General features: G+C 35.1%; 2 protein-coding genes across 2 annotated transcripts in view; one reads left to right on the top strand and one right to left on the bottom strand.

Moving 5' to 3' along the window:
- Window positions 1–23,107, top strand: part of LIN7A (lin-7 homolog A, crumbs cell polarity complex component) — a 394,724-nt gene that overhangs the window by 320,118 nt on the left and 51,499 nt on the right. The window lies entirely within an intron of this gene.
- Window positions 15,781–23,107, bottom strand: part of PTPRQ (protein tyrosine phosphatase receptor type Q) — a 198,707-nt gene continuing 191,380 nt past the window's right edge. Inside the window, exons 46-47 of the mRNA XM_073789216.1 lie at window positions 17,325–17,448; window positions 15,781–17,073 (exon numbers count right to left, since the gene is read on the bottom strand). Of these exons, the coding sequence (XP_073645317.1) occupies window positions 17,036–17,073; window positions 17,325–17,448 (162 nt within the window). The 3' untranslated portion in view covers window positions 15,781–17,035. The remainder of the gene's footprint in view (window positions 17,074–17,324; window positions 17,449–23,107) is intronic.

Below are 23,107 nucleotides of genomic sequence, written 5' to 3' on the forward strand. Positions count from 1 at the left end.
CATGCCACGAAGCAGCTGGGCCTGTGAGCCATGGCCGCTGAGCCTGCACGTCCGGAGCCTGTGCTCCGCAACGGGAGAGGCCACAGCAGTAAGAGGGCCGCGTACCGCAAAAAAAAAAAAAAAAAAAAAAAAAAAGTATTGGTGGGTTACTTGTTCCTAGTCATCCAGCTCCTGAATACCTGGTCATCCTTGTTTTTTTCTGGCCTCCATGTCAGTGAGAGTCTCTATTTTACCCAGCTGGCCCTGAGAGTGAAAGGCTTAGGACAGTGGTTATCTTACCCTTGGCCATTCTTCTGGACACTCTCCAGAAGCTGGTCTGTGTTGCCACCTTTTCACTTCTTGAACCCTGCGGGTTCAGGGTTTCCTGGGTACCTGAAGGTAATCAGAATAGTATGTATGGAACCCAGCACTGGAACTAGTAATCCTTAACTCCCCTCTTTGTATCCTTCAACTTTCTTCTTCATAAAGTCTTGGCTTTATAGTAATAAAATATTTTAATTTACCTTAAAGTAACTTAATTTTGTACATTTTTTAATCCAGTAAATATTCATTTTAAAAAATGGTATCTTAAATGTTACATACCGTGTAACCCATTTATAAGAGGACTTTGAAATGATTACAGTAGTCTGTATAAGGTGCTGTTGGAATTACCAGGCCTCAGTAAACTTCTTAGAAAAGAACACGAACTAGTGGAACACCTAGTAGAGCAGGCCTCTCCTTTCACGTGACTTAATTTGGCAGATTTTTTGATGGATTAATTTATTAAATTTTTTTTTGTAAATTACATATAATTCAGGCCCAAACTCTGAAAGCAAAATGGTCATACTTCTAGCCAATGCCATAAACTCCCCAATTATCTTATTAGGTATCTTCATGAAATTTTGATGAATTTCTTTTGTTGACCATGATGAGAAGAAAAAGGTTTGGAAAGCACTACTCCAAACTGTTGATAATAGTTATATTTAGGTACTAGAATTTTGGTTGATATAAGTTTAAAAGAGAGTTTTCTGTAATTTAAAAAAATCTATAATAAGCATTCTCCAGTTTTGTAATGAGAAAATCAAATGAATATTATTTAAGAAAATCAAATAAATATAGGAACGTAGTCACAAGTAGAACTAGTATATCTGGCAAATAAGACAGAATCTTAATTTTTAGGACAGGAAACAAGGCCTGTACCATATTTGCAGCAAAATTCTCTTGATGCTGCAGCAAAATTCTCTTGATGCTGCAGCAAAACTCTCTTGAAGGAATAAACCTAAAATTTCTCAAGATAAGGACTAAATCTTCCCAGAGTTTGGGGTGAATTGCTTCTGATATACAGAGATGAGGACTGTGGGATCTGGGAACCATGTAGCTTTCTCCAAATGATAAGCTTCAATTATCTGGGCAATTCAATTATGGGAATAAGGTCCTTCCCAATTATAACAGATTATGGTATATGCTACTTTAATTCAATTTATTGAACTGGGAAGTAAGGTTACTCAAAGTAGCCCAATAGTCTAAACTTCAGTTTGGTTTTTTTTCTCTCAGGAATGCTGTATTTTTTATTGAGATACAATTCACATGACATAAAATTCAGCCTTTTAAAATGTACAGTTCAGTGGTTTATAGTATTTTCACAAAGTTGCACAATCATCACCACTGTTTCCATCACCCCAGAAGAAACCCTGTATCCATTAGCAGTCACTTCCCATTTCCCACTCTGTCCCTGGCAACTACTAATGAGCTTCTATGGATATGCCTATTTTGGATATTTCATATAAATGGAATAATTACAATATGTCTGGCTTCTTCTGGAACCATGGGTGAAATCCATTTCACCTGCCTTCACTAATCAAGGTTTTAAGACTTTCATGACCTCTAAGCAGCACATAGCCTGAACAATAAGGTGTCTGACCGAGTTGTTTTCCAGGAACTTGGAGTCAGCTGCATCTATTTCAAGCTGAGCCAAGGGTCAGCTGTGTCTAGTTTGAGCTGAGCTCCTTAGGACCGGGAAGGACCACTGACCCTTGAACTGGGCATGCGCAGGCATGCGCACTTGTGAACTTTAGAATGTGAAGAGGCCTGTAGCGTAGTTAAGCCTGCGCAGAGCAACAATTATCGCACCTTTTTCTAATCACCTTTCCCCGTTCCCCCGCGCCTCCGACAGCCCTGCTTCTTTTTTTTAAATCCCATAAACACCCAAGCCTCTTGCCTTCTTGGAGCAGATTCGAGACCTGCTCTCCCGTCTCCTCGCTTTGCTGCAAACCTCGGCATCTCACCGTTTTAGCTTGCTGCACGTTGGGCAAAACAAACCCGGTTAGTACCACCTTCACTTAGAGTAAAGTTTTCAAGGTTGATATATGTTGTATCATGAGTAAGTACTTCATTCCTTTTTGTGGCTGAATACTGTTCCATTGTATGGTTATACCATATTTATCCATTTCTTGGCTATTATGAATAATGTTGCTATAAAAATTTACGTACAAGTGTTTGTGTGGAGCTATTTTAGTTTGTATTTTTGAACTGGCACCAAAATAAAGCCCACACAATGTGATTAGTTGATAAATCTTTTAAGTCTCTATGGTTCCTCCTCTACAACTTTATGTCTTTTGCAAGTTTGTTGAAGAAATTGAATCATTAGTCCTGTACAGTTTTCCAAAATCTGAGTTTTGCTGATTGCATTCTTTTGGCATAATTTAACGTTCTTCTGACGTCTATAGTTCCATTCATTGGTAGCTCGCTGTAGAGGCTTGATTGGATTCAGACTTGATGGGGGAGGGAGGGCTGGTAAGATTACAGTATAGTCTGTTATACTACAAACCTTATGTCTGGTTGTCTCTTTTTTTTTGATATTAGCAGCTATTGTTGATCTTTGCTGGGATCCATTATGGAATGAGAAGTAGTGATAGTCTAATTCTGTCATTTCTTCTTTATTTATAGCTAGAATATGGTATAAAGAAAAAAATCTGTCCTCAGATATGTTGTTACTGCATCATTCAGTTTGTATATAAAAGGAAAGATAAAATGCTTGAATCTTTCCCTTTATTTGCTCGTTTTCAGAATAAATTGGTTATCATCCTCTAATAATTGACTATTCATGGGTTTTAAAAATGAACTCATGGACTAAACATATTCAGTATATTCTAATCAATTGGAGTTATTATTTTTCAAATTAATAGTTGAATTTTTAAAAATAAGTTTCTGTATTTTGGCAGGAACACATAAGTAGATTTTGACATTCATTATATTAGATGATTAACCATGATATTTCTTTTTATATAAAGTCCCCTTATTTAGGTTCTTTGAAAATGTATTTATTTTGTGTTGAAGTATAGTTGATTTACAATGTTGTGTTAGTTTCTGGTGTACAGCAAAATGATTCAGTTATACATGTATAATATACATTCTTTATCAGATTCTTTTCCTTTATGGTTTATTACAGGACCATATGTATGTACTATACAGTAGGACCTTGTTCTTTATGTACTTTATATATAGTGCTTTTTATCTACTAATTCCAAACTCCTAATTTATACCTCCTCTCCGTGCTTTCCCCTTTGGTAAACATAAGTTTGTTTTCTATGCCTGTGAGTCTTGTTTCTGTTTTGTAAACATGTTCATTTATATCATTTTTTTGGATTCCATATATAACTGATATCATATGATATTTGTCTTTCTCTGACTTACTTCACTTAGTATGATAATCTCTAGGTCCATCCATATTGCTGCAAATGGCATTATTTCATTCTTTTTTATGGCTGAGTAATATTCCATTGTGTATATTCATATATATATATATATATATATATATATATATATATATATATATATCTCCACACACATCATCTTTATCCATTCCTCTGTCAGTGGACATTTAGGTTGCATCCATGTCTTGGCTATTGTAAATAGTGCTGCATTGAACATTCAGGTGCATGTATCTTTTCTAATTAGACTTTTGTCCAGATACATGCTCAGGAGTGGGATTGCTGGATCATATGGTAACTCTTTTTTTAGCTCTCCCAGTGCCACTTGCTGAAGAGACTGTCTTTTCTCCATTGTATATTCTTGACTCCTTAGTTGAGGATTGATTACTATTGGTGAGTGGGTTTTTTCCTGAGCTCTCTATTTTGTTCCATTGATCCATATATCTGTTTTTGTGCCAATACCACAATGTTTTGATTACTGGAGCTTTGTAATAATTGTCTGAAGTTTAGGAGGGTTATGCTTCCAGCTTTGTTCTTTTTCCTCAGGATGGCTTTAGTAATTCTGGGTCTTTTGTGGTTCCATATAAATTTTAATTATTTGTTGTAGTTCTGTGAAAAATGTCATGGTTAATTTGATAGGTATCATTAAATCTGTAGATTGTTTTGGGTACTGTGGCCATTTTAACAATATTAATTCTTCCAGTTCAAGAGCTTGGGATATCTTTCCATTTCTTTGAACAATCTTCAATTTCCTTTATCAATATTTTACCGTTCTCAGCATATAAGTCTTTCATCTCCTTGGTCAGGTTTATTCCTAAGTATTTTATTTTTTGATGCAGTTTTAAAAGGGATTTTTTTCACTTTCCCTTTCTGATATTTCATTGTTAGTGTAAAGAAATGCAACAGATTTATGTATGATAATTTTATATCCTGCTACCTTGCTGAATTTGTTTATCAGTTCTAGTAGTTTTTGTGTGGAGTCTTTAGGGGTTTTCTATATAAGGTATCATATCATCTGCATATAATGACAAGTTTACCTTTTCCCTTCCAGTTTGGATACCTTTTATTTCTTTAAACTTCAGGTTTTGTTTCTGGGACATATATCTTTGAATTCTTATAAATTTTGGAGAAAATGTAAATGTTTCACACTGGGGTGGTATGATCCACTGGGCATTAGAAGTTGGGTGAGTGTTCATCCTGAAAAGGTGAAATTATTTATGATCTTTAAAGGAAATGAAGACCAAAGGAAATAAGACCATGGAACATACTGAGATTTTTCGCTCCAAAATTCATTTTGGTTTAGAGTGAGGGGGTTAAATTTAACATGATTTCATTTTTTTTTTCCCAGCAGCCTATTTCCCTACATCATTTACTGAATAATGATGTATCTTTTCTTCCTTGGTGGATGATATTTCCTTACTGACATATTAAAATCTTATAACATGGCCTGTGTTTGAAAACTTGTCTCTTTCATTAGGTATTGCTTCTTCTCATGTCAGTTGTACACTTTATTTTGATAATAAAATATTTTAATAGATGGAAGTTCTCGCCTCATCACTCTTATTACTCAAAAAAGTTTATCTTATTTCTCAGTTATTTATTCTTCCAGATGAACTTACGATGTTTTTATAAATATGAAATAATCTAATACTATTTAAGATTTTTAAATTGGCATATTAAACTTATGAAGTAATTTGAGAAGAACCATGTGTTTTATAATAGGCTTCCCTTAGCAAAAAATGTAATCATATCTTAGATTTCCCTGTTTTAGTTTTCTTCAGAAGTGACCTCTAAGTTTAGCTTCTTGGTATTTTATATTTTGGACACTATCAGTGAACTGACTTTTCCCGTTATATCTTCTCACTCATTAATTGGTTGCTTATAATTTTGGAATATTTATTTTGTGGTCACTTGTATTAGAGAACTTGTTATTACTTATAAAGTATTTCAGTCTGCTTATTTGTATCTTCTAGGTATGCAATATTTTTGTGTTGAATCATGACAGTTTTGACTTCTGTTATTTTTGTTTTCCTTATTGCTTTGGTTAGATTAGCAGTATACATATTTGGTACCTGATTTTGATAAAAATCTTTGTCTTTAAAATCTCTCTAGTACCTTAGTTATTTAAAGCACATATGTATTTTTCATGCAGTTACCATTTATTTACTACTGTTAAGCCGCAGTGAAGGAGTGATATAGAGATAGGTACATATGTGTATGTGTATCTCTGTTTATCTATATCTATCTTCAGGAAATGAGGGGTTATTGAACCCTGCCTGAGTCTCTCTACTTTGTGTCTGTCCCTGAGGAAGGGAGATGCCTCTGAATCTAGCTGGACAGTAGGACCCTGCTCCCTGATGACCCACTTCCCTACCTCCGGCTTTTCTTGGATCTGAGTAGTGCCAGTTCCTGGATTCTCTTTAGCCTTGCTCCACCTGCCTGTTATGATATGCTACCTCCTACCAGTCCACCCTCGTGTGTCCTGCTAGCCTGGTTTGCCACCTGTTGCTCGTTACTGTCTTCTCTGGCCCTGGTGTCCGCCTCCATGCCTGTACACATTGGCAGCTGAATACAGACCTGCCTCTGCATGGCCAGAAACTGTCTCACCTCGTGGAATATTTTGTTCCAAGTTTCTTCTGGAACTGCCTCTCCCTACCTTTCTAGTCTAATTAGTTTTGATGAGGTCTTTAAAAGAATATATTAAATCCATACCTGTCTCCTTAAGGAGTAAATATAATGTAATTTAAAAAGAAAAATACGTTTTCTTAAAGAGGACTTTGGTTATAATATTCCAGTGGCCATTGAAATATATTGGATTTCTATAAATGGTCCCCAAATTTTATGTTTTGAAGGCATATATGCTTTTAAGAGGAAGGTGTGTGTGTGTGTGTGTGTGTGCATGCATGTGTTTGTGTGTGCATAATATAAGGATATAAACCATTAGCTTTGCTGTTTACAAACTGCTGTGAACTGGGAAATCATGTTTGTTGAAGTGTCTATAATGTAAGACAAAAAACACTGTTGATGAACTGTTTTTTAATATGTTGCCCAAATATACAGTATTCCTTTTTGTCACCTTCAGTTGTTCAGAGGTTTTTCGCATACTGTTAAGATCTCAGTTTCATTCTGGATAACTGATGATCCTGAACAAATGACAGATTACTGTCTGCCCATTTTCCCTGCTCCCCCACTTTCATTTATCTTTGATCCAGTAGTGTTTGTTTGCTCCTTGATTGAAAAGATATTTTAGCAAGTGTGGATTGGTAGGAAAATACACTGTTGCATAGACAACATTAGTTTACCTCTTCTAAGGGAAACTTTCCAATTGCACATATTAGTTCAAGTTTATCTCATATAGAAGATGTTATGCTAAATGCAACGAGGTTAAAATCATGAGAAAAACTTAGTCCTTGTTCACAAGCAGCTGACAATCTAGTAAGCGGGGAATGCCAGCGGAGGATAAGAACTATTGAGGAGAATGTAGGAGCTAAAGTGTGGTACTGGGAATGTGTACAGTGTGTTTTAGTAGGCAGCAAGTACTCTAGTTTGGCTGGAAAATTGGAGTAAGACTGTGGGAAAGGCATTTTACGAGTTTAACTCGATAGGCAATGAAGGGCTACCAAACGGATCAGTAAAATGATCAGAGCTGTGAGCTAAGGAGATAAGTCTGGCAATGAGTTCCAGAGAATCGGAAAAACAAACAATACATTTTGGTTTGGATCAAATATATATTGGAGGAGGCAGCAAATTACAGAAAGACTATCAAACTAGATACCTGAATTCAAAGGCTGTCACTACCACTGGCTGACTATGTGACATGAATGATTTGCATAAAAGGGCCTATTTTAGATGCTATCAGGAAACTTCCGTTCTTGAGGATGGGAGTAATTAGAGTTCACGTGTATGTTCTACGTCCAAGTAGGTGAGATCAAAAATAATATTTATCTGATGGTCTCTGGGTAATACAATGGCATATGGTGGCTGATGCTGGAGACTTTGAAATCAGATTTCCGGTTTCAGCTCTAGCTCTTTCACCTACTTGATGTGTAACCTTGGGCAGGTTATTTAACCCGTTTTTTGTTTTTTTGTTTTTGTTTTCTCATCTGTAAAAGGCAAATCACAGCACCTACTTCCAAGAATTGTTAGGAGATTAATTAATATTTGTAAAATCCTTAGAAGAGTGCCTGGGACATAGTAATGATTCAATAAAGAAAGCTATTAGTAATCACAATAAATAAAATTATGTCTATTTCATGTAAATTTTTCATATCACAGTTGTAAGTGTATTCTTTTTTTTTTTTTAAACATCTTTATTGGAGTATAATTGCTTTACAATGGTGTGTTAGTTTCTGCTTTATAACAAAGTGAATCAGCTATACGTATACATATATCCCCATATCCCCTCTGTCTTGCGTCTCCCTCCCGCCCTCCCTATCCCACCTCTCTAGGTGGTCACAAAGCACTGAGCTGATCTCCCTGTGCTGTGCAGCTGCTTCCCACTAGCTGTTTTACATTTGGTAGTGTATATATGTCCATGCCACTCTCTCACTTCGTCCCAGCTGACCCTTCCCCCTCCCCGTGTCCTCAAGTCCATTCTCTACGTCTGCGTCTTTATTCCTGTCTTGCCCCTAGGTTCTTCATAACCATTTTTTTTTTTAAAGATTCCATATATATGTGTTAGCATACGGTATTTGTTTTTCTCTTTCTGACTGACTCCACTCTGTATGACAGACTCTGGGTCCATCCACCTCACTACAAATAACTCAAATTTGTTTCTCTTTATGGCTGAGTAATATTCCATTGTATATATGTGCCACATCTTCTTTATCCATTCATCTGTCGATGGACACTTAGGTTGCTTCCATGTCCTGGCTATTGTAAATAGAGCTGCAATGAACATTGGGGTACATGACTCTTTTTGAATTATGGTTTTCTCAGGGTATATACCCAGTAGTGGGATTCCTGGGTCATATGGTAGTTCTATTTTTAGATTTTTAAGGAACCTCCATACTGTTCTCCATAGTGGCTGTATCAATTTACATTCTCACCAACAGTGCAAGAGGGTTCCCTTTTCTCCACACCCTCTCCAGATTTATTGTTTGTAGATTTTTTTGATGATGGCCATTCTGACTGATGTGAGGTGATACCTCATGGTAGTTTTGATTTGCATTTCTCTAATGATTAGTGATGTTGAGCATTCTTTCATGTGTTGGCAATCTGTATATCTTCTTGGGGGAAATGTCTATTTAGGTCTTCTGCCCATTTTTGGATTGGGTTGTTTGTTTTTTTGATATTGAGCTGCATGAGCTGCTTGTAAATTTTGGAGATTAATCCTTTGTCCAGACACTATATAATTTTTAGAGGAAAACATAGGCAGAACACTCTATGACACAAATCACAGCAAGATCCTTTTTGACCCACTTTCTAGAAAAATGGAAATAAAAACAAAAATAAACCAATGGGACCTAATGAAACTTAAAAGCTTTTGCACAGCAAAGGAAACCATAAACGACAAAAAGACAACTCTCAGAATGGGAGAAAATATTTGCAAATGAAGCAACTGTAAGTGTATTCTTTAAAACATAAATAAATAAAAACTCTGATGTAACAGCCCAGGGAGTAGATGTTGATCCTGTTAGCATGCACCAGCTTTATGAATGTGGTGCCTTCAAATTGAGGAAGCTCTGTTTTCTAGTACGAGAGCACAGCAAGTGAATTCATCATATCTTCCATGGCGGTTCACCTGGTTATAAATACTAAGTGAATAAGGACTTAGTGAATTCTGCGGAAAGCACTTGCAGCATGTCAAGTTTTATTTTTAATGTTTAAGACACCGATTTTAGAGCTTTGGGAATGGAGTAAATAAATAACAAAGTAAGTAAATATTTCTCTCCATATTGCCCTCATTCAGGCAGGAGAGCAAAATACTTTGATAGATCCGTGAAAATAGTCCATAAACATTTAAGTCATTGTTATAAATTATTAAAGTTTAAATTGTGCTTTTAAAATTATGAAATATTGCAAACACAAAACTTTAGAGAATAATATAGTTTTTACTCATTTAATTTTAACAAATCTGTGTTGCCACATATGCTTTAAACTTTAAAACAAAATTTACAAATGCGTTTGAAACTATTGTGGATCCTCGTGATTTCCTGGCAATCCGTCTTCTCCCTGCATTCCTCCCACATCAGAGGAAGCCATGATTCTGATGCCAGTACGTACATTACCATTTATGATTTTATGTATGTACTATAGTGAATGAATCCATAAAAATATGTACTACTTGTATTTTAAAAACACAAATAGCATTCTGTAAATACTTAACTATTTTTTCATTATTCTATTTTTAATCAACTTTATTGAATTATAATTTACATGGAAAAAATGCATTCACTGTATGTACACAAAGCATTTTGACAAATGAATATACCTGTATAAATAACACTCCATTCAAGATACAGAACACTTTCCTCACCCCCCTGAAGTTGCCTTTTGTCCATTGCAGTTGATTCCCCACATATATACCGCACTCCAGGTAAACACTGATTTGATCTTCATCACTCTAGATTAGTTTGACCCGCTCTAGAACTACATCTGAATCGATTCTTACAGTATGCATTCCCTTGTATCTGTCTTCTTTCACTCAGTACAATGTTTTTGAAGATTTTCCCTGTTCTCATGTGTATCAATAGTTCATTTTATTTTATTGTCAAAAAATACCACAACTTATTTGTTCATCCTGCTGATGGGTATTTGGACTCTTTCCATTTTTGGCCATTATGAATAAAACTACTAAGAGCACTATTAATAAGTGGACTATTAATTAATAAAAGGACTATTAACTAAGTCCTTTTCTGGAAATATATTTTAATTTCTCTTGGATAAATGACTAGGAGTGGTAATGCTGGGTAATATGGCAATAGGGTATTATCTTTTTTTTTTTTTTTTTTTTTTTTTTGCGGTACATGGGCCTCTCACTGTTGTGGCCTCTCCCGTTGTGGAGCACAGGCTCCGGACCTGTAGGCTTAGCGGCCATGGCTCACTGGCCCAGCTGCTCCACGGCATGTGGGATCCTCCCGGACCGGGGCAGGAACCCGTGTCCCCTGCATCGGCAGGCAGACTCAACCACTGCGCCACCAGGGAAGCCCCCTACCGTATGTTTTTTTAATGACAAAAATCTATATTTTAAAAATATTTTTATGTCCAGACCAGAACAACAAAACAAACAACTCCCAGTTAGTTAGTTGATGACATGCTATAACAAACATAATTAATACTAATAATAAAAAGGGATATATATGGACAAGTGAAATACATAGAAACCTGTAACAGTTAATAAACTTTTCCCAAATACAACTTCTAGCATGTTTACAAAAGAAATTAATTTGATTCATTTTCTAAGCTTCCCAAAGGCTAAAGACAAATCCATTTAATGAATTATTTTCTATATGCCTATCAGTATAAACAGGGTAGGATGAGTAGTCAGTAACAGTGCTGAAGGATAAGTGGGGCATGTGGGTTTCAGTTCTCCTATAATCCCCATCAGCTGCCGTCCCCAAGACCCTGCCCCCACCCAGAGGTTTATAATGTAGGAAAAGAGAATGTCTGCTTTGCTAATATAGTTCAAGGCCATGTCTAACCAGATCACTGCCACTAAGATCCTTCCAGGCAGAAATTCTAGAGCTGATAACTGCTTGAAGTTTTAGATATCTTACCAGGTTTTGTACCATGCACATTCTTTCACTTCTCAGTTCAGCTACTAATCCATGTATATCCACATATCCATATATATCCATATATCCATATATATGCTTTATGCATATATATCCACAAAATCATGATCATTTATATGTTGTGTTAAGTGGTCCAGAGCAATAAAAACTCCTGTTGCGGAGCACAGGCTCCGGACCCGCAGGCTCAGCGGCCATGGCTCACGGGCCCAGCCGCTCCGTGGCATGTGGGATCTTCCTGGACCGGGGCACGAACCCGTGTCCCCTGCATCGGCAGGTGGACTCAACCACTGCGCCACCAGGGAAGCCCGGGTATTATCTTTATAAGAAACTACCAAACTGTTTTCCAAAGTGATTGTACCATATACCATGCAGTTCCAGCTGCTCAGATTCCATGGTGGGATGACTTGATATTACCAGTCATTTTAACTTTAATCATTCTATTAGTATGGTTACTTCATTCTGATTTTTATTTGCATTTTCTTGATGACTAATGATGTTGAGTACCTTTTCATGTATTGGCCATTTATGTGTGTGTGTGTGTGTGTGTATTATTCTGTAAATATATATGTATCCTGGATACCATTCCCAGGACTTGAATCTTGTCACATTTATTGTGAATATTTTCTCCCATTCTCTTCAGCCTGTGGCTTGACTTTTCATTTTCTTAATAGTGTCTTTTAAAGAGAAGAATGTTATAATTTTGGCGAAGTACAATATGTCAGTTTTTTCTTTTATATTTTATTTCTTTATATTCTGAGGCATCTTTGCCTGTCCCAAAGTCGTGAGGATTTTCATACTTTTTTTCTATAAGCTTTATAGTTTTAGCTTTTACATTTAGATCTGTGTTGCATTTCAAGTTAATTTTTGTATTTGTCATATGGGCTAGAAATGAAGGTTCATGTTTTTCCAAATGGGCATTCAGTTGTTCCAACACTTTATTGGAAAGACTATCTTTTCCCCTTTGAATTACATTGTCACCTTTGTTGAAAACTAATTGACCAACTGTGTGAGAATTTATTTTTTTACTTTCTATTTTTTATTTTAATGGAAATGCCATAGATGCGTAGTATAAGTCATTCAACTGTGTTCTATTTGAAGGTTGTTTTGGCTATTCTAGATCCTTTGCATCATTTCTATATAAATTGTAAAAACAAGTTTATTGATTTCTAGAAAAAAAGCCTTATGGGATTAAGATTGATATTCCATTTAATCCGTACATCAGTATGAGAATTGACTTCTCAGCAACATTGAGATTTGAGTTCATGGATATGCATTTAAAAGAATTTACTTAAGTCTTCTTTAATTCTTCTCATCAGTATTGTTTTTAGTGTATGAGTCTTGCATATACTTTGTTAAATTTACTCTAAGCATTTCATGTTTATGGATGCTGTTGTTAATGGTATTTTTAATTGCAGTTTCCAGTTCATTGATTAATATGTAGAGATAAAATTGATTGTATCTTGATCTTATATCCTGTAACCTTTTTAAAGCTATTTATTATACCTAGTGGCTTTTTCTCTTTTGTAGCTTTTTCAGGAATTTCCTCATACATAATTATACTCTCTACTCATACAGACAGTTTTTCTTTTCATTTACAAACCTTCCTTTTCTTTCTTTCTTTTTTTTTTGCCTTATTGTAATGGCTAGAAACGCCAGTACAGTGTTGAATATAAGTTGTGAAAGTGGGCGTTTTTCTTGCTCTTAGGATGAAGGCCTTTAATATTTCACCATGATATTAGCTCTAGTTCTTTTGTATTTGCCCGTAATCAGGTTTAGGAGGTAATTTGAGCACTTTAAATATGTCGTTCCATTGTCAGTTGGCTTGCATTGTTTCTGAATTGAAGCCAGCATATTTTCTTATATTTGAACACCTCAATAGGTCTCTATTTTCTTTGTTGCCTTTAAAATTTTTATCTTTATCATTGGCTTTCAGTAACTTGATTATGATATGCAGCTTCCATCTTTACTAAATGTGGTCTCTGGCACATCTGTTAAGCTTTCATTATATTTATCTGTAATATGGGACACTGCAGATCTTAGAGGATTTTGTAAGGATTAATCAGGATGATGGGGGTAAAAGTATTCTGAAAAGTTTATAAGTTACTAAAATGACTTCTCAATCTAATACTTTCAGTAAAAATTAATTTAAGCTTGTGATTCTAAAGAAACATAATCTCATTAACAAGGGAGAATAATGCTTTTCATCACCTTCTATTAAGTTAGTTTTATTTTCAAATGACTGTATTGTGGACAGTGATTTAGTATGTCCATTTGAAACACCTGAAATGGAAATTTTCTTGATTTGTTTTCTAAATCACAATTTTTTATTTGTTTATCTATTCACTTTAGTCCAAACATTCCTTGAGAACGCTCTTAATCATTCATGAAAAACAAAGTATCAGTGGTTTTATTTAGCAGAAATCAGTATATCTGCCATAATTTTCTCTTTAACGTTTGCATGTGAAACAGACATACAAACATGGAATTAATATCACAAATACAATACAGTCTTATAATGGGGTGCATTATCTTACTGATAAACATTACATACTGTCCAACCTGGGTAAAAAATTATCTTAACTTTGTAGAGTTCTTTGTACTTTGAAACACCTTCATATGTGTGATCTAATCTGTTCCTCAGAACATCTTCATGAACTGATGGGTATATGAGTTTTGATTCCAAATGGAAGCTCTATGCATATTCATGATGTCATTTACCATGAAATATTACTTGTGCTAAGAAGGCAAGCTGTTTTGTCAAGATTATGCTTTATGAACTTTTTTATCCCACATTTTCACTTTTTAATATCATTCAGTTGAGAATTTCAGATCCTTTTGTGTTACTGGCATCATCAAAAACTTTACTGTGAGTTTTCTAAAAGTTGAACTACAAAAGTGGACCTATCACAGTGATGTCATGGACGTGTAGAGTAGTTTGCTGAACTAAAATTTCATTTTTAAAATCTAGTGTTTGGTACCAGATGTGAAGAGTGAATCACCATCTCCTTTATGAAGAGGGAAAGGTTTAATTAGCTTTTTCAAAAGTCGTATCACACATTTCACCTATAAAGTGAAAGAAGAAAATTCTGTGTTTTAAAGCAGGATGAAAGTAGAGGTGATACCCACAGCTGCTCTCGTTTCTGGCAAACCATTCTGAGAGGCTCCAGTTTCATTTGGTTCAGATAAAACACATGTTGCTCATTTATTGTACATATGCTTCAAAGTATTTTGACAAATCTAATCTAAAAGTGTTACAGATGTTCCTCATTATTTTAATTTGCACTTAGTAGCCACCTATAAAAATTTGGCTGTGAACTAGCATTTTCACAATATAATTAAGAGAAAATTTAGTTAACATTAATATGTGTTTCAGTTCCATTTCAGTTACAGTTTTGTGGTATAGCTAGTGAGCTATACACATTTAACAGGTGCTTTGTTATGTTTTTGATAATGAAGACAAATCTTTTTTAACATGTTTCAAATAATTTCAGATGGAAATAAAATTATTCTGATGCTGTCTTTTAGAGATTTGCTATTCAGTGTATGGCCCGAGCTCAGGCAGCAATATTATTACTTGAGTACTTTCTAGAAATGAAGAATCTTAGGTGCTCTCCTGGACCTACTGAAGCAGAATCTGCATTTTGCCACAATCTGCAGATGATCTGTATACACATTATAGATTGATAAGCACTCTTTTAGAGGAGGCCTTATATTAAAACTTTTTTTATATGCACACACATGCATATACACACGGGTCAACTCTATTCTGTACTCTCTGTTTTATATAGATATTATAGAAAATGGACTGGCTTGTGGATTGAAGGATTTATTTTCTTACCATTTAATACATTTAAAAGTAGACTCACCAGTACTTTCCACAGGCTGTTATCTGTCTTCCATGAATACAAAAACCCACATTAATAAGTACTGGCTTACCACTCATTTTCAATGACTGACACGTGAAGCAAACTGAAGACCTTGTCACTCAAACTTGAATCTTTTAGCGTTTTCATCATTTCTTATTGTTTTCTGTGACTTTCTATAGAGTAAACTTTTTGGTTGGAACATTAATGGATTGTATTTATTTACACACCCTTGCCATAAAAAACAGAAAGCAGGATTGCTTGTAAGACTAAAGGATTTAATTTCTTGCATAATAAATTCGATTTTAAAATTACTATCTTTGGATACCTTGGGAAATTATTATATCTTAATTATTTATACCACATTATATTACTGTATTGTACTTATACTTCATTATGTTAAGATAATTATTAATTATATCTTAATATGTGATACAAAATCAAATTTATGTTTATAAGGACCTCTGAAATCATGCTGCAGAGTGACTCAGTTCCTTAAAATTCAATTTTATTGGCCATCACTTTTTCTATATGTATATTCCAGCAGAAATAAGTATAAGATATGATTCTTACCATAAAAGAAATAAAATAATTAATACTATTTTATGACCCTTAATTGAAATCTATGACAAAATAATTTCATATAGTTCAAAACTTACTTTGTACATTGTTACTGTCTAACAAAAAGGAGGGTGAATTATTTGCTTTTAAAAAAAGTCTCTAATTTGCTACAGTCTGGTTAATTTCTTTGTGTTCAGTTCCACCTAATACACTCCTCAATAATCAACCTCGGGAAATGAAATAAAGACCGTTTTATGTAATCTATTCAGAAGTCTCTGGTTGGCACCACAGCAGCACATCATTGGTTTATGACCTTGTAACACATCACATTTTTATTACTGTTTTCATGCATTTCTGCTGAAGAAACCCTTCAAAATTGTTATTAGGTTGCATACATATCTAATGGACAAATACTGATACATTTAACTATGTATTCAAATATACAATATAGTGGTACAGCTTGTTCCTGAAAATGTACAAATGCAGACAGGCTACAAAAGTACTCGACAACTTCACATGAGCAATTGCACTGTTTAATTTTTCCTTTTGTTTTTCAAACTAAAGATTACAATGCAATTGAAATAGCCCTAAGTGTACCCGAAGAGCTACTGTGTGTTGTATAAAGGCTAAGTAATCCCAGCAGTGTCAGGGGGTTACTGTTCAGCTGTTCGAGATCATGAGATGATATCTCAGCACTCATAAAACAGGGGATTCAAAACACAGGGGCATACATGGAAGTACAGATCATTATGACAGTCCTGGAAGTTATCCACGAGAAAAGTCAACACCCTGGAGGCCAAAATAACACTACTGAATCAACATTTACAACTTTTGTTCAAGATCAAATCCAATATGTAGGGAAAATTCACATTGAAACATTAACGTAAATATAATAATAATTTTATATTTGGCTCATTCCCAAAATATAGAAGGCTTCAAAAATCTCTGGGATATCTCTTCTTAAACATTTTACATGTATAATATTTATTCTGTACAAAACAGATAACTATCCTGAATTAGCTATTTCCTAGAACTATTCATAAAATGTCAATCCATTTAGTAAGGCACAGTAAGGGAAGCGTAGAGTTTTATTTAAGGTTGCACATTTCAATTCAGAAGAGTAAGGGGGTATTTTGGCCCCTGGGATTTGAAAATGTCTTCCAGTTGTAATCTTTGGTCTGAATATTTACATGGTGGTTTCTTCCCATTCAAGCTCAACATCACCTATAACATAAAGTAACATGTCACAAGAGAGAATTGAAGTTAACAGTTCAAAAGATTTAAATGTTTCATGACAAAAATACAGTGAACCTGGAAAGGCTATTATCCTAACTTGGATTAGAGAGAAATTAAAGAATTGATATGTGTGCCAGCCAAGCTTCTAAAACATTTTCAACATACGGTTATTATTAAATTAATGCTTCTGCTATAGGTGGTAAACTAGTAGTAAATTGATATACATTGCCTCTGTTTACCTTCCATGGTGTCCAAAGAGTCCATCTTTTGAAGTGCTGAATAGTTAACAAAACAGATGGGCTGATTACTTCCTTTACTTGATAAGAGATCCAGAACGCACTGATGTAAAAAGATATACTGTGCCTAGACACCAAAGAAAGGATGGTTAAATAAATGGACGGGGTAGGGATTTTCTTATACGGGGGCGGGGGGGGGCTATACTTTTACAGTGAAAAGTAATATTGAACTCAACAAATGTTAAATAGCTAAGTTAGAGGCACAGAATTTACCATGAATATAAATGATTTTTTATCATTTCAGACATAAGATTTGCTAAATTCCTGTGGCTTTTTGTAGTTTCCAGTTTTTAAAAATACTTGTCATTAAATACTAAGTGTTCATATGTTCTTTCTTTCTGTAATTTTAAAAAGTAGCAAATTATTTAAATTTGTTTATAAGTTTCCTTTTTCCTGTTAGGCATAATTGAGTAATTTTTCTTATAAATATTTTTCTTGTTAGAATGGCTGCTGGAATGCAGATACTAAATTTACTTTCAAAAGCTGTGACTGAGCATATCTACACACCATCAGCATATTTAAAATATTTAACAATTCTGTTAATCACCCAACATTTGGCCTACTTAATGTCAAGGATCTGGTCTCTATTTGTAAATATAAGGCAGGACTCCGAACATTTCATCTAAAGTTAGGATGAAATTCAATACCATCTGGGTTCTTTAAGTTTATTCAATATAATTCAGTAACCTGTTAGCATTTCTGGGTTTGGACTTTCCCAAAGGTAGTTACGCTTACAGTCATAGAAAAGCACCCTCATTTTTACATAGGGAAGGTACCTGAAGTTAAAGGAATATAACCAAATGTTTAAGATTCACACACACACACACACACACACAAACACACATACTGACAACTGATATAAGTAGAATGTTCTCTAAAGTGACCATCTTAAGAAATTATATTCATATCTATTGCTACTATACCTCAAAACCTTTTTGGAACTTCACTATTGAAACTGTCTCTAGAGATTGTTGGCCATTATTAGGAATACCTATTTCTTCGTGGATTACAAAATGTTTCCACACACATCTCATCACTGTCAGTTCTATGAGGACAGAACTCTGTCATATTCACTGCTCTATTCCCATTGTGTGTAATAGTGCCTGGAATGTGGTAGTTGCGTAATGAATGTTGACTTAGCCTCATTTAATTCTCACAGTTAGCAGATCTTTACCATTTCAGGACAGACTTGATTTGGAGAACATTCAGAAGTCATTAGGGATCAAGTTTGTGAGGTGGATGATCAAGTTACATAATTCAGTTTTGGTAAGAAATGAAGGATTGTTATAAGGTAATAAAAATTCTATTGAAACTGCTGTTAAATTTCTTCTCAGGGTAATTTCAAATGAGTATTTTAAAATATGCACTGCACAATGAATAACATTATTGACAGAAATATATTGACATGGTATAATTTCTTTGAAAACAACAGTCATTTAAGTTTATGAGTTCTGGTATTAAAAAAAAAAAACACATTTGAATTTGAAGTCACATTTGATATGTGAAACTTCTAACTGTCCCAATCTCATCTTTCTCCACTGGAAAGAATGATGGGTGTAAACTCTGCCAGCAGGGCAGGCTGAGCTCCACAGGGCAGTACTACATTTTCCAAGATCCCTCTGCCGTGGTGTGTTATTGCCAAAGAGGCAGTGAAGAGTTCAGTTCCAGTTTCTACCCTAGATAGTCCTGTTACCTTAATAATTAAACTTTTCTGATGTTCAGTTTCCTCATCTGGGGGATCAGGAAAGCTATGTTGTGAGATTTAAGGCCAGCCATGTATATATGTTGGTGGCAAAAAATTAGGCACCAAAAATATATTATTCTTTTTTCTTCTACCTCAGGAGTTCACATCAGTCTATTTTCAAGAGAACCAGAGCAGGAAAGGGATTCATCCAGATTAATCCTTTTTTCAGGCAGGAATAGTAGCTCAGGATATTACCTCACTGCAGAGTATTCTCTCAGAAAGCTCTTTCACATCTCCTGGGGCTGCTATGAACTGTGTTTTGGTAGACAGTGAAAGAACTTTAGGTTCTCTCCAGGGTCTGGGCCCTCTGGTGTCTTTTAGTGGTGATATATTGCTGAGGTTCCCACCTCCCCACCCCTGGCCATGGCCACTGTGTATGTGCTGAGACACCATTCTTCACAGAAATTGGAATCATTCCCAAGTGCAAGAGAAGAAACTAAGAAACCACTCTTGTCCAAGGCAATGCTGGTTTATAAGGACTGGAGCCAAGGTGTGGTCATTTTCCTTTTTTTCATCACAGAGAAAAGACAGTAAAGAGCATAGCTTCTGGGAACAAAGTCCGGTGAAAGAGAGCTTTGGAGTACCACATTTTAAGCGAGGATCTGAGAATTGTGATTTATATCGTTTACAAAATGGAGGCTAATTATTTAATAAACATGGATGTATCTTAATTTTATAACCTCTATGGAAGGGCTACCTATACTTTTTTTTTTTATAAATTTACTTATTCATTTATTTAATTTTTTGCTACATTGGGTCTTTGCTGCTGCACAGGGGCTTTCTCCAGTTGCAGTGAGTGGGGGCTATTCTTTGTTGCGGGGCGCAGGCTTCTCATTGTGGTGGCTTCTCTTGTTGCAGAGCACAGGCTCTAGGCGCGCGGGCTTCAGTAGTTGTGGCACACGGGCTTCAGTAGTTGTGGCTCGCGGGCTCTAGAGCACAGGCTCAGTAGTTGTGGCACACGGGCTTAGTTGCTCCGCGGCATGTGGGATCTTCCCGGACCAGGGCTCGAACCCGTGTCCCCTGCATTGGCAGGCGGATTCTTAACCACTGCGCCACCAGGGAAGCCCTATACTTTTCTTGAATATCGATGAAGATGTACTTATTTCAAACATGCCAACTAATATTCATGACTTCTACCTATTGATTCAGTAAGTGTTTATCAGGATTTTAACGAACTGCCACCTTTTTATCTTAAAAAGCGATCGGCACAACTATATTGTCAGACCTTTACTGCACGCTGGGCGTTGACTGCATGCTTGGTGCTTTAGATATCTTCTCTTATTTAATACTTACAATAGACTTGTGAAAAGTGTAACACAGCTATTTTACAAAAGAGAAATAACTCAGAGAGGTTCATTACACAAAGTCACAAAGCCAGCAATTAGCAGGACTGGAATCTGAACTCAATTCTCTGACACCAAAATTCAGGCTCTTTTCATTCCCCTACCCAACCTGCAACATTTTCCTCTGGCTGGTTATTCCAGCATAATGTATGAAGTTTATAGCATATACTGAATACTAAATTGTGTGCAATTATTCACAGGCATGCTTGAACACACTCTTTACAAAGTTTGGTTCCACAAAATTGTAGAGCATGACAAAATTCGACTTCTATAATTTGAAGACCGAATCTAGTCTCTACAAGGAAATATCCCAATCATTTGCACCCTCTAACCTATCCTAGAGAGCCAACCAATCTCGATCAGTGCCAAGAACATTGATCACCAGTGCACATGTGTACACCCAGGGACATGGGAGGAAAATGTTAGCTATTTATTCTTGTTCTCAACTAAAAATAATTTGGTTTTAATAATCATTAATGGTCGTATTGATCTTGAAGCCCTTAAAAGATCTTTGGATAACAACCAGCTACATAATTGGTGGGGCCCACTACAAAATGAAAATACGAGTTTCCTTCCTCAAAAATTATTAAAGATTTTCAAAACAGTGTCAGCAAACATTAAATCAAGTGCAAGGCCCTTTTGAGCATGGGGACCCGTGAGACTGCATAGGCTACATACCCATGAAGCCAAGCCTGGCCACAAGTTGAAGTCCATTTCTGAAGTTTCCTAAGGGAAGAGTGATACTTCACTCATGTGCTCCCTTTCAGCATGTAAGGGAATGCACATGGACTACAGTACCTAGTTTTACCTAGCCATCACATAATTGAAGTGGCTTAAAAAGATTCCTACAAAGAGACTGTGGATTAAAGATAAGATCTGTCAGGCAAGCACCAATGAATGACAATAAAATGGCAGTGCTGACACTTTTCATGCTCCTAGAATAACCAACCGTCTTAGAGCCATGCTGTGAGGTGAAAGCAACAACAGTGTAATCAGATCTGACAAAAAGCTAGATCACTTTTTTAAAAAATTACAAAGAATTTAAAACATGCATTTAAAACCACTATTGAAACAATTATTTTCTGCTAAGTATTTATCTTTTGAAAATACCTTATGATAATATGAAGCCACCAGTATTAGCAAGGTTGTCAGAATTGCTTATTTGACCTTTATCTCATGTTTTTCAATTTCTTGTGTACGCTTTATAATTTACATAATTGCACAATCTACATTTTAAGAATAAATATATACGTATTGGAGTTGAATGCTCAAACATTTCTCCTGAAAGGGATGTGTGTTCCTAAAAGTTTGGATGTCTCTGGTCTAGAGCAGCATCTTCCTAAGAACATTAATGTTCCATGACATCATGGCATTATAGGCTTGGGGGTCAAAAAGTGTTCAAGGATTTCATAGTCATATAAGTCTGGGAAATGTCCACAAGGGCTCTGTATTTATAATTGTCAATGCACATTAGCACAGAGGCTGTAATTCTAAGAAATTCTTTCTCAAACTTATTTTAGCAAAGAGCCTGTTTTCTCACACCTTTAATGACTGTAAAGCCACTTGTGTTTTCTAGTAGGTACCCTGGAAAATACCATTACAGAAGAACTGTATATTTATTATGAGAAAAATCTCTCTGTAGCATAAAAATATCAATCCAAAGATATGACAGGAACATCCTATGTATTATAGTTAGACAGATTTGGGTTTGAATTTTAGCTCTGACCTTTAAATATCACTGAATTCTTGAACATCTGCTTCCCTATTTGTAAAGCAGAGACCATAATACCTAGTCTGTTGATTAGTTTCATTGGCCCTGCCTTACAAATAAAGAATTAAATAAGATAATACATGTAAAGGATCTAGTATAATACTTGGAACCTACTAGACACTCAACAGGGTTTTTAGTTTCATTACCATTATACTGTATAATTTTTTAATTTTTTTTACTTTTATTTTTTGCGCCACGCGGGCCTCCCACTGTTGTGGCCTCTCCTGTTGCGGAGCACAGGCTCTGGACCCGCAGGCTCAGCGGCTATGGCTCACGGGCCCAGCTGCTCCGCGGCATGTGGGATCCTCCCGGACCGGGGCACGAACCCGTGTCCCCTGCATCGGCAGGCGGACTCAACCACTGTGCCACCAGGGAAGCCCCCTACTGTATGATTTTTTTAATGACAAAAATCTATATTTTAAAATATTTATATATAAAATATATAAAAATATATTTATATATTATAATATAATTATATTATATTATACAATTATATTATATAATTATAATTATAATATATAATAATATAATTATTAATTATATAATATTAATTATATAATATAATATAATATATTAATAATATAATTATATAATATTAATTATATAATATAATATAATACATAAATAATATAATATATAATAATATAATGTAATTATATTATATTATATATAATTATATTATAATAATATTATATATTTATATATTTTTATAATTTATATATAAAATATATAAAAAATCTATATTTTAAAAATATTTTTACGTCCAAACCAGAACAAAACAAACAACTCCCAGTTAGTTGGTTGATGACATGCTATAACAAACATTATTAGTACTAATAATAAAAAGGGATAAATATGGACAAGTGAA

This window comes from Tursiops truncatus, chromosome 11, assembly GCF_011762595.2.
Source record: "Tursiops truncatus isolate mTurTru1 chromosome 11, mTurTru1.mat.Y, whole genome shotgun sequence".
NCBI classification, from domain to species: Eukaryota; Metazoa; Chordata; class Mammalia; order Artiodactyla; family Delphinidae; genus Tursiops; species Tursiops truncatus.